The sequence below is a fragment of the Athene noctua genome, chromosome 8, assembly GCF_965140245.1.
Source record: "Athene noctua chromosome 8, bAthNoc1.hap1.1, whole genome shotgun sequence".
In the NCBI taxonomy this organism is placed as follows: domain Eukaryota; kingdom Metazoa; phylum Chordata; class Aves; order Strigiformes; family Strigidae; genus Athene; species Athene noctua.
This window is the reverse complement of record NC_134044.1, coordinates 10,171,700-10,183,112: the sequence shown is the minus strand read 5'-3', so window position 1 is coordinate 10,183,112 and position 11,413 is coordinate 10,171,700. Positions and strand designations below refer to the sequence as shown.

The 11,413-nt window shown below is 43.7% G+C and overlaps 1 protein-coding gene across 1 annotated transcript; it reads left to right on the top strand.

The window, feature by feature from the left end:
* The first annotated feature begins 1,402 nt into the window (after window positions 1-1,402).
* On the top strand, window positions 1,403-7,183 carry SCG2 (secretogranin II). The gene is made up of 2 exons (XM_074911994.1): window positions 1,403-1,490; window positions 4,904-7,183. The coding sequence occupies exon 2, from the start codon at window positions 4,909-4,911 to the stop codon at window positions 6,796-6,798; it is 1,890 nt and encodes a 629-aa protein (XP_074768095.1). The 5' UTR covers window positions 1,403-1,490; window positions 4,904-4,908; the 3' UTR covers window positions 6,799-7,183.
* The last annotated feature ends 4,230 nt before the right edge of the window (window positions 7,184-11,413 follow it).

Below are 11,413 nucleotides of genomic sequence, written 5' to 3'. Positions count from 1 at the left end.
AGGAAAGATTTATTTTTGGGGAACAGGAGTCCTTATTTAAAAGCCAAACTAAAACAACCTTTCTGGAATAGAAAGGAAGCAGAAGAGACGAGCTAAACCCCAGAGCAGCAGCTGGAGCAACGTGTTACATTTCATGCTCTCTGATTTATGGCACAGTGGTATTTACTCACCCTAGTGATCTAGGCGTGCAAGCACCGGCCTTACTGCGCCTGGAGTGCTGAGAATGGAGTTCACACTGCGAGGGCATTGCCAGCAGTGCCTGGCAGTGGTGCAAAGGAGGGCAGTCCCACTCTGGCTGCATCCACACCCGGGGGAGCGGGGCCGAAGCCGGAGGGTGGCAGCCTGGCCCTGGTCCCACACCCCAGCCACTGGCAGAAGCAGAGCCCTGCAGGGGTGGGGTGCTTGCCCCCTGCTGCACCGCTGCCCAGGCGCCCAGGGCAGGGAGCTACTGTGTATCCGTCTGCCTTGTCCTTCCCCCAAGTGCTTCAGTCTATCTGTCTATCTGTCTATCTGTCTATCTGTCTATCTGTCTATCTGTCTATCTGTCTATCTGTCTATCTGTCTATCTATCTATCTATCTATCTATCTATCATTTATATCAGGCATACAATGGAGGGGTGTCACCCCCTCCCTGCCTTAGACCCCCCCGGCCCCGGGAGCGCCCAGCCCTCAGCAGGGTGCTCTAGTGGGTCCAGAGCTGGATGAAGAGGCCAGAGACACCATGAATTGCTCCTACCCTCTGACAAAGCCAGAACCACGCTACAGTGGCTCATTCAGTGGACTAAAAAAAAAAAAAAAAAAAAAAAAAAAAAAATCCACGCAGACTGTGTCTTTGACAGGCCAGTTCCTGCAGAAGGCATGGGCACAGTTAGGGCACACACGCCGACCTTTGTGCCGTGCTGCTCCGCACATGGTCTTCCTCGCGGTTTGGCTCACGCTGGCCTCCAGCCCCGCCGTGCCCCGCGCTGCGCTCCTGTCCCGCGGACCCGGGCGTGTGCCCTGCGGCCGGCGGGGCGTCGCCACAAACCCGAGGTGTTGGTCGGCTTCATACAGCCCCCCTCGCCGCTCCTCGCCACCCCCTGGGCTGCGGGAGCTGAGCAGCAGCGGGCACTGACTACGCTCTCTGCCTGTTTTCTTTCCTTTTCCCCCCTCTCCTTCCTTCCTCCCTTCTCTTTTTTTCCCCTTTTGTCTGTTTTCCTTTTCTCCCTTTCTTTTACTTTCCTCCCCGTTTTTCTTCCCCCTCGCCTTCTGCCGGGGGCCCCTCCCCGTTTTCCTTTGCCTCTGTATCTGGGGGTCCCTCCGCTGCTCCGGGCAGGCTCCGCTGGCCGCGGCCCGTTTCCCGCCGGCGCGGCCCGGCCGAGGCTCCGCCGCGCGGGCGGGGCGCGGGGGCGCGGTGACGTCAGGCGCGGCGAGGGCGGTATAAGCGGGCGCTGTCCGGGTGCTGAAGGCGGCGGCGGCGGCGGCGGCGGGAGCGGGCGCGGCGCGGGCAGGTAGGGGCGGCGGCGGGGGCTCCGCCGGGCGGGCCGGGCCGGGGCCGGGGCCGGGGCCGGGGCCGGGGGGGACCCTGGCGCCTCGGCTGCCCTGCGGGGCTCAGCTGCCGCCCGGGCAGGCAGCGACGACAGAAAAAGAGGGGAAGTTAACAACCAGTGACGGTGGAAAGTTGATGGGGTTGTAGCTGATGTTTGCAATTAATATCTGTCTATAAAATATAGAGCTATACCTCTCTATATTATATATGTCTTATCAGCATCGTTCGCGGCCGAAGCTGGGAAGTAGAGCGTTTCTCTTTGCGATCGCGTTCAGCCGCGCTCCCTCACCGACATGGCACTTCAGCCGCGTCAAAATACAGGAGGAGAGGTTACCTCGGGCGCAAACACAGGCTGATTAACTCTCCAGGTGTATACATATCAAAACAGTCATTATACTAATTCAGAACTGCTTGGGGTTTGGGCTTTTTGCCCTTCTCCTCACTCCATCGTTATTTTGTTCATGTTTTGAGTCCCTTGCACAGGGTGAAGGGCTTTTAAAAAAAGCAAATTTACGCAGCCGTGTTACCTATTGCAAAAGTAAATGGCAAGAAGTGTGATATATTTCTTTTTTTTACTTATGGAAAACTACTGTCAGATTCCCCCTCAGACTATCAGGGCAGGGACTGATCTATAGGAAAGCTTGAGTTTTCATAAAAAATTTTCACTGGAAACATTACATTCACATCAGAGACAAGTGCTGAGAGAGATCGAGAGAGAAAATTACTGCTACCATGGAAACATCCCAGAGAGGAGATTTTTTTTTGTCTGATTTGGGGAGAACTTCTGTTAGTCTGCATTGCCTTTGTACATGTTAAATTGTGAACTCGATTTTCTTATTTTCTAAATAGGAACTTTTACATTTGTTGGCCAAAAGATGATTATCCTGTGTGTTAGGCTCTAATAGAGGAGAAAATATGCTCCCCATCTAGGCTAGCTTCACAGTTATCCATCTGAAGACAAAAGAGCCATTTTAGCATATTGTCCTCTGAGACGCACCGAAGGGAATGAGGGAATGTTTTACTATAGATCCTAAAGATAGTCTAAAATGTCCTCTATTTTCCCAAAAAATATGAAACTAAAATCTGAAAGACTGGGGAGGTGTACTCTTACCCTAGATAGCACAGTATATATAATGACAAGATTTTATGACCTGAACTCCAGGCTTTTAAAAGAAATCATTCCCAAATCCATTGAACAAAGCTTTCAAGTATCACCTACCAATAAATTAGAAGTGAAAACTGATCTAGAGACAAATGCACCCGAAATATGTAGAGAGCAGCCAATGACCTGTTATTCCCGCAAAGGCTCCTTGTGGAACACTAAACTGAACTTTGCCTGGCTATGCGCATTTTTACGCTGCTGAAGACTCTTAAAAGGCTGTAACAATACATAATTGTGTGCAGGGAGGGAGGATGAGTTCCTGGTCTCTGAGTGGGAGGTGCCTGGCAGATAATTATGGAACAACTCTCCCTTCCCCCATCCCTCAGAAAGGACAGTTTCTTATGCACTAATCAAACTAACTCTGTTAAAAATCAGTGTCTCTGCTGGGGAGGAAAAAAAAAAAAATCTGCTGGATTAAGTAGCAAAGTGCTTTTTCTTTTTTTTTTCATGGAGACAGACAGTTATGTATAGGACTAGTGCCTTTTCTGTGATGGAAAATGAAGCGATGTGTTGGCTTTGTTTCAGGACAAACTCAGATCTGGAGGGTGGGATCTTCTAATCAGCTGTTCTGAACTAACCCTTTGTGAAATCAATGCCCAACCCTATCCAGGCTTGAATAGTCAGAAACGTTTAGGGAAATTGTTTGCTGTTAGCTTACCCAGGCATACTGAGGGGGAAAAAGCAGCTCTCTGAACTGGTACTGCTTTAATTATTTAGTTAAGTCACATTATGTTAGGAACAAAAACTGAGCAGAAAAATCTACAAGTGATCCGAAATGAGCATATTCATGCTCACTTTCTGCTTACAGCAGTGGGTAAATAGTGGTATACATAGCTCTTTCAGTTTGTCATGAATCACTGACATCCCAACAGGATGCTTTTACCAAGACAAAAACCAAAGGAACCAAAATAGGTCAATTAATCAAAGTGGTTTCTATCTTTATAATTTCTTTCTCATTATTGTGCTTTATTTGTTAATGTACCTGGATCAGAAGAGAGTCTAAGCTATCTCACGGCCCCAGCACATCAGTGCCTGAGCATCTCCTAGAAAATGAGTGACGGCAATTTTTCCCTTCACTGGGTGGAGGGTGCTCGGCTTCCCGCAAGACTGGGCTTGTGCAGCTGTATCCTCATACACAGCAGTGCTGTAATCTTCTTAATTCAATCGGAGACATATTTTCCCCACTTCTGTTCCAGAGTTCATTGTTGGCTGGCGTAAGCTGGGCAGACTGACTAGACATGGGCTTCTACGGATCTATTCTAACTGAATTTAGCTCACTTTTGCCAGTGGTCACGTTTCTGCCTGTCCTGGGACCTGATTCAATTTCTGCTGAAGTGAATGAATGAATGAATGAATGAATGAATGAATGAAATCACCACTTAGAAATCACCTACCTACTTGAGCTCATTTCCAAGATGGGTTTTAAAGTATTCAGTAAAATTATATTTTATGTTTAAGATAAATTACAGTTTGCTCTTCATATAGGGGATCACTGCCCATAAGAAAATGGTTCACTCTTAGCTAAAACTCAGCTGTAATACAATTTATTTTTTTTAAATGAAATAGCAAAAGAGAAAGTAATAACACTAACAGTAATGACAGAAATAAACTTGCAAGTAATTTTATATGCCATGTTCTCCACTCACTACATTAATTTTATTGCAGTCTAGTACCATTCAACAGTATTAGCCTGGCATGAAATCAGATGCCCTATGGAATCAGATGCCCTATGGAACAATCTCACAAAATAATTCTGTATGCGGTTTTAATATTAATATTTAAATATATGTATATATTGATTTTACCATTTGAACCCTTCGTTTTCATAATCAAAATGAGATCTAGATTCTTCTATCAGCATTTCATGAGCTACATAGGATTTATATTTTATACTTTGGTGCTGCCATTGGGAAATTGATGTTCATAAAGTACATTGAGCATTGAGATAGAAATTTCTAGCATGGGAAACAAATAGTTTCCAGTAAACTGAGGAATCATAGGAAATATTCAAAATATCTCAAATTTCCACCAAAATATAAGGCTTCCATGTATGTTTTATATTAGGTTTCCATAATTAATAAAAGCACATGTAGTACTGGGAGTATTCTTCGTGATGAGTTCCAGTTTAAAATAAGTCTCTATTTTGCTTCTCAGTTTCCTAAGCTTGTCTCCCTATTAACTGCTTCTTTTTTCTTCTTCTTCTTTATTTCAAGGAAATATGTTAAATATGGCAGAAACTAAAACCTTCCAGCTTGGAGCAGCCTGCACTCTCACGTTTTTCTTTGTCCTAATCTGTTGGGTTGATGCAGCTTCCTTCCAGCAGCATCAGCTGCTTCAGAAAGATCCAGACTATGTAATGAAAAACTTGCAAAGGTTTCCAAATCCCGATATGATCAAAGCTTTGGAATACATCGAAGATCTTCACAAGCAAACTAGCAAGGGAGAAAGCCCTGATTACAACTCTTATCAAAGTGTCCCATATCTCCTGCAACAGAAAGAAGGCAAAGATCAGGTTCATCTACCGGATAATGTAAGGGATTCTTTGACCGAAGATGAGTCCCAATGGGTTAAGGTAATGTTGGAAGCCTTGCGGCAAGCAGAAAAAGAGTCAAAAGTTGGCCCAAAGGAGAATAAACCTTATGTTCTGAATTCAGATAACAGCTTTCCAGCTGGAGTAACTGATGATTATGAGTCTTACAAGTGGCCTGAGAGGTGGCAAAAATATCTCAAAATGCCACTTGGGCACTATGAAGACAGTTCGAGAGACAGTCCTTTCAAGCGTACTAATGAAATAGTGGAAGAACAATACACACCCCAGAGCCTTGCTACACTGGAGTCTGTGTTTCAGGAGTTGGGGAAGATGGCAGGACCTAGTAACCACAAGAAAGAAAGGCTGGATGAGGACCAGAAATTGTATACAGATGATGAAGATGACGTATATAAAGTGAATAACATTGCCTACGAAGATGTGGTTGGAGGAGAAGATTGGAATCCCATAGAGGAAAAAGTGGAAAGTCAAACCCAGGAAGAGATAAAAGACAGCAAAGAGGAAATTGATAAACATGAAGAGGAGATTGATGACGAAATGAAAAGATCTGGGAAACTCAGCTTCCTTGAGGATGAAATAAGAAGAGACAGTAAAGGTCAAATGTCAGAGGATGTTTCAAAGCTAATGAATTATTACCTGAAGAGGCTGATGGGCAGTGCTGGGAATAGGAAATTAAGGACTGGAGGAGAACTTGAGGAAAAAAGAGCACCTATGTTTTTGGATAAGCAACTTGATCCTCAGTCTATAGCTCAGCTGATAGAAATCTCAAGGAATTTGCAAATTCCTCCTGAGGATTTAATAGACATGTTGAAAGCTGGAGAAAAAAAGCAGCTTCAGAGTGAAAGGTTGGAAGCTGAGCAGGAAGTAGAATTCCCAGAAGACCTCGACGAGATCACTGAAACCAATCTAGGACAGAGTGATATATTTAAAAATAATGTAAACTCTAAAAATGGGTACCTGAAGCAGCCTCTTAATGTTATTCCAGAAAATCTACCTGAAGACCTCAATATTGAAGATATTGTCAGTCTTCTGGGAACAGACAGTTTAGCAAATCAGAATCCCTCCTTCTTACTAAATCATCTTAATCAAGAAAATGATTTGCCAAGACTGTCTTACATTCCCAGAAGATTGAAAGGACACCCATTTCCTAAAGCTGCCTGGATGAATGATTTGGAAAGGCGACAGGTGGAGTATGAGAAACTGAATGACAAGGATGAAGAGCTGGCCGATTACTTGGCAAAGGTGTTGGCAAACTATCCCGAAGTTATCAATACGAACCAGCTGAAACGAGTCCCAGTACCAGCTTCTGAAAGCAACCTCCAGGAAGACGACCGGCTGGAGCAGGCCATCAGAGAACACCTAAGTCAGGTGGGACCACAGGAGGCTGCCCAGTTGGCTTCACTCAGCAAAAGGCTTTCCATGGCTGGGGAAACTGATGACACGCAAAACAGGCAGTATCTGGATGAGGATATGCTAGCAAAGGTGCTAGAGTATCTAAAACAAGAGAAATCAGAGCTTGAAAGAGATCACATTACTAAACGGGCAATGGAAAATATGTAATTGTTCCCCAAATATTATTTCTCTTCAATGTGTTGACTTCTATCCCAATTCAGTTGTGATTTATTCCCACTCTCCCACTAAACCACCTATGGTAGATTACTTACCATTGAACAGTCTGCATATCTTTCTCAGAGCTGTTATATTGTTTATTGATATACTTATATATGTTATAAATAATGGGGCAAACAACAAATTGCTCCAAGTGTTTTAAGAAACAATTTAATTAAATCAAGTAAAACTATAACATGTAAACAAACAACATTTGCATTGTTAATAAAACATGATAAATGAAGAGTGACAATTATAATTTGGAATTTTTAAGATTAATTGGATTATTTTGTTACTGTCTGTAGTGTTTTTTGTGGAGTATCGAATAAAAAATAAAGCATTATATATATAGTTTTATTTACAAGGCTTTTTCTATTCAGTGTTTTATTGTTGATGAATAAATTATTTCTGGACAATAGACTGTGTTTCTTTGTGGCAGTTGATAAAGTCGTAGTAATTTGGAAAGGAAACATATATTTTTACTTTTACAGACAACTCTTCCGGAGTCTATTATTTCATCGTAGAATAAGTTGGTAGCAAATACTTCTGGTTTTCTGGGCTGTAAGAACACTGACTGGCATTATCTTTAAGAGCAGCGTGTACCTGAAGATCTTGCTAAGTCAACCAGGGCAGTAATTGCATTACCTTTTCTGAAAACTGGGCCCCACATAATTAATGGTTATGTATCTCTTGACAGTGGGAAGAAGATAAATGATCTGGCCATCTAAGCCAGAATTTATGATGAAAGTCTAAAAAAACCCAAAATTGAACCTTTGCATGTGAGCAGCAGCAGCTCTGGGAAGCTCTGCAGATTGGTTCCTCGTCATCTCTCGTGACGGCTACCACAGAGAAAGAGACAGGCTCCAAGGCAAGGCAAGCAGAGAGCTCACCCTGTAGGTAACAGCTTTTTGTCTAATAAAAACATTATTCCCTATTTCGTAAAACAACCATTACATGTGTACATAAGTATGCACAGAATCTTTAATATTCACTACATTATCTGGACACTTGAAATGTCTCTTGAGTTCCTGTTAAGACCTACAGTGGATGTTCTGGAAAAGCTCAGACTCTTTTACAGAAGCAAATGTGCTTGTGTAACACTGTGAGTCAGACATGGTTTTCACTAGGACAGCTCAGGCATAAACACTTCCAGGATTACAGTTTAAAAGTGGTTTTTCCCTGTGGTATTCTACAGCAACTCATCTCCGCTAAGTGGAGTGGAGATCATTTTTGGCAAGGCAGTGTTTTATGAAGCAAAGTACAAAGGCTGCAGAAATAAGACTTCATCTTCAGCGTTACCATTACCATGAGCAATTGCAAACAATAGGAGTTCAGTCAGAGCTCTTGCTTTGGTCCACAGAAAAATCCTTCAGTTTCCTGTTACTTGGATGAGTCAAAACATTGAACATTAAATTGAAAAAAATACAGGTTAAATTCGCTTCTGTACTCTAGAGAAGGAGAAAGCTGTTGCCGTTTGAGGTGTATTAGCTTGGGAATTTGGAAACACTATTCAAAACAAAATTCTGCTTTAAACAAATAACATTTTTAATCACCTTGATTCCTAATACTGTTATTCTCCTTGATCTTAATACTGCTCCTGCAATGCTCATAGTCCAGAGAATTTTCTTTTGGTCAAATCAGCAACATTTAATACTTAAATATATAAAACTGGGGAAGAGTAATAAAAAAGAAGAGCACCGAGACTTACTGAATGTTTGCCGTTTTCAATGCGCAACTGTCACAATTTTATATGTGCCTTTCAAGGTCGTCTTTTAACAGGAAACTTTATATACTGCCCTTATTCAGAGTACCAAAGCCTGACTCCATAGCCACTTTGTTTTTTCCAGGGCTGTAGTTAAATATATTTTTTTTTCTTCTCTTTTCTTATGGGAGAAAAGAATTAACTCGCATAAATATTTTCATAAAGGAAATAATGGGCAGCCAGAGAAGCACAAGGCCGTGTGAAGGCTGACGCAGGCGTTGTGCCGCAGGGGACAGGTGCTGGAGTCAGCAGCCGGGGTCACAGCGCTGGCTCTGCTTGTGTCTGGATCTCCCGGGTGTAGTGAGGGCACCTTCCCACCACTTCATCTCACGTACCAGGTGAGGAATGGTTTGTCAATCTCTGCAGAATATCTCTCCCAGAAGAAGGGGTTTTATGGAAATTCTGGCTGCACAGGCTCTGCTGCGCTCCAGGGACAACGGCCCCTTGGGAGCAGCCTGCTGTCCTGTAGCTGAGCTCAGTGAGGGACCAAGGGCTCCGTGATGATGACACAGAAGGACTTGTGCTCCTGTGGCCTCCCAGGCATGGGGATCTCATCTCCTGGACATGGCTGGGACCTGCGGGCTCTCATATGGGGCTCCCACTGCAGAGCAGCCAGAGGCTGTGCAGGGCTTTGGGCACTCACAGCTTCGATGGAGGTGTACAGTGGTTTCAAACAGGCTGTTCAACACACCCATCATGGTGCCAGACTAAATAATTAAAAATATCTTCAGCAGGGCTTGGGTAAAGCTCACTGAAGACAACAATCTTCTCCTTGACTTCTGCACAGACCCTGAAACAGCACATTTCTCCTGCCTCAGACAGATCAAAGCAAGAGTAAGATAGCAAGGTGGTTCCGAATGCGTTTCCTTGTGTTTTCCTTTTGTAGCAGTAGCCTTGAAGCACGTGTGTGTGTACCTCTGCCCCCCCACCCGGGCCTGGGCAGACAGTGAAGTCACACGTCAAAGCTAACACCTGCACCACCACACAGCCACGGTACAGTGCATGTTTTTGGCTTTGTTCTCATGGCAAAAATAGATACAAGTTTATTTTTTTTCACAGTGAACATTAAAACTGCCTTCCCCCCCCCCCCCCCCCCCCCCCCCAATCCTTTTTGCTGCCCTCCTTTCTTTCAGTGGTGACATATAATGGAGTTTTTCCTTCCCCCCCCAGCGGTTGCCGAGCCACAGGCACGGAGGAGCATCACCCTCGCCCCTGCGATGCAGGGCTGAGCAACATGTTGCTATGGCAGCCGGGAGGCAGCTGTACGGCCTCCCAGCATCACATCGAAGCACTGAGGAAATGAAGATGAATGCTTTGAAGTGCCAACCTTTGCTTCTGCTTTGTCCTAAAATTGTGCTGGATGACCTCTGCCACAGCCCAACCAGCCCTGCCGTGGGTCTCTGCACGGTGCTAATGCTCCTCTTTCCCTTGAGCTGATACTTGTGGCACCACAGTTCCCCTAAGGCCACCAAAGGTCCCCAGACCTGAGTGCCTTCCTAAGGGACTTAGCTCAGAATGGATTCGATAATCTCTTCAAGTGGAAAACAAAACCATCAGGCAGTAGGATTTATGATTTAAAGGGTTTGGAGCTTTTTAAGTCAATGTAAAAGACTGACCATCAAAAGAGTGATGTCTTACAGCAGGTATATTAATGCAACATGCTGCTACTATTCCTACCTCTTTAGTTGCTCTCATTTTTTTCAAGATAATTATTCCAGCAAAGGGGCAGATGTTCACAGGTCCCTGTTTCAGCCATTATTACTTGAACATATACCAGGCAATAATAAAATTTAAAAGATGTGTGGAGGATCTAGAAGAGATGCCACACAGAAGAAACCTGGTCAAGCATAACTGGTGATAGTTTTAAGTTCCTTAGTTTCATTCCCCTCATTCCACAGCCTGTAGCACTCCCTTCCCCTGGGCTACCCAGGCTCCTGAGCTGGCCAAAGCCCCAGGGAGCTGTTTGTCGTAAACACTGCCTCCGGGCTCTTATTCAAGGAGAGTTCAATGAAAATTTTGGATACCAGAATGATTTCGGATCTAAGGAACCAGAGGTACAAACCTGTGTGTAAAAGGACAGATTCTGTCAGAGGCTCTGTAGAACAGGAAGCACACTTTGGAAAAGCCAAACCTTGGCATCAGTAACTACATCACTTTTTAGAAGACCATCTCACTTACAGGGTGTGCAAGCTGTTGGGTACTTCATGGTTTGTGGTTCATCTTCATAAACAAAAAAAGGGATGTTGAGCTTGAAATAACATAACTGCACATTGTATAACAGAACTACATGTGAGTTTCAAGCTGATTTCAAGTTAAAAAGTGACACCAATACTTTTTCTTCTTCTAGTCACAGAAAGCAGACAGCTAATCTCCCCGTGAAGTACTTTATTTCTAACAAACAAATCAACTCCATTTTGAAATTAAATGAAAAGAGCAAATACTAAATAGGGAGAACATTCTTGGTAGCTTTGGCTGCATCTTGCTATGTAAGCAAAGCTCCTGCAGAGACCAGATAGTTATACCTGAACATGCAAGACAACATTATCAAAACATACATCATAACGTGAGATCTGTTCCATTAAACCACTCCAGAATGGCCCCCTGCAGAAAGGCTGTGTAGTGCTTAATTGTTCTTAATAGCCACCACCACTTCTGCTTTCGTTTGTCTGCATTTTATGTTTTCCTTATGAGTGTAGTGGGACAAACAGTCATGTCGTTAATAATGCACACAGAATACATAATCCATAACAGATACACTATCAAGCTTATTATTATAATTGTAATTGTATACAAAATAAAGTGACC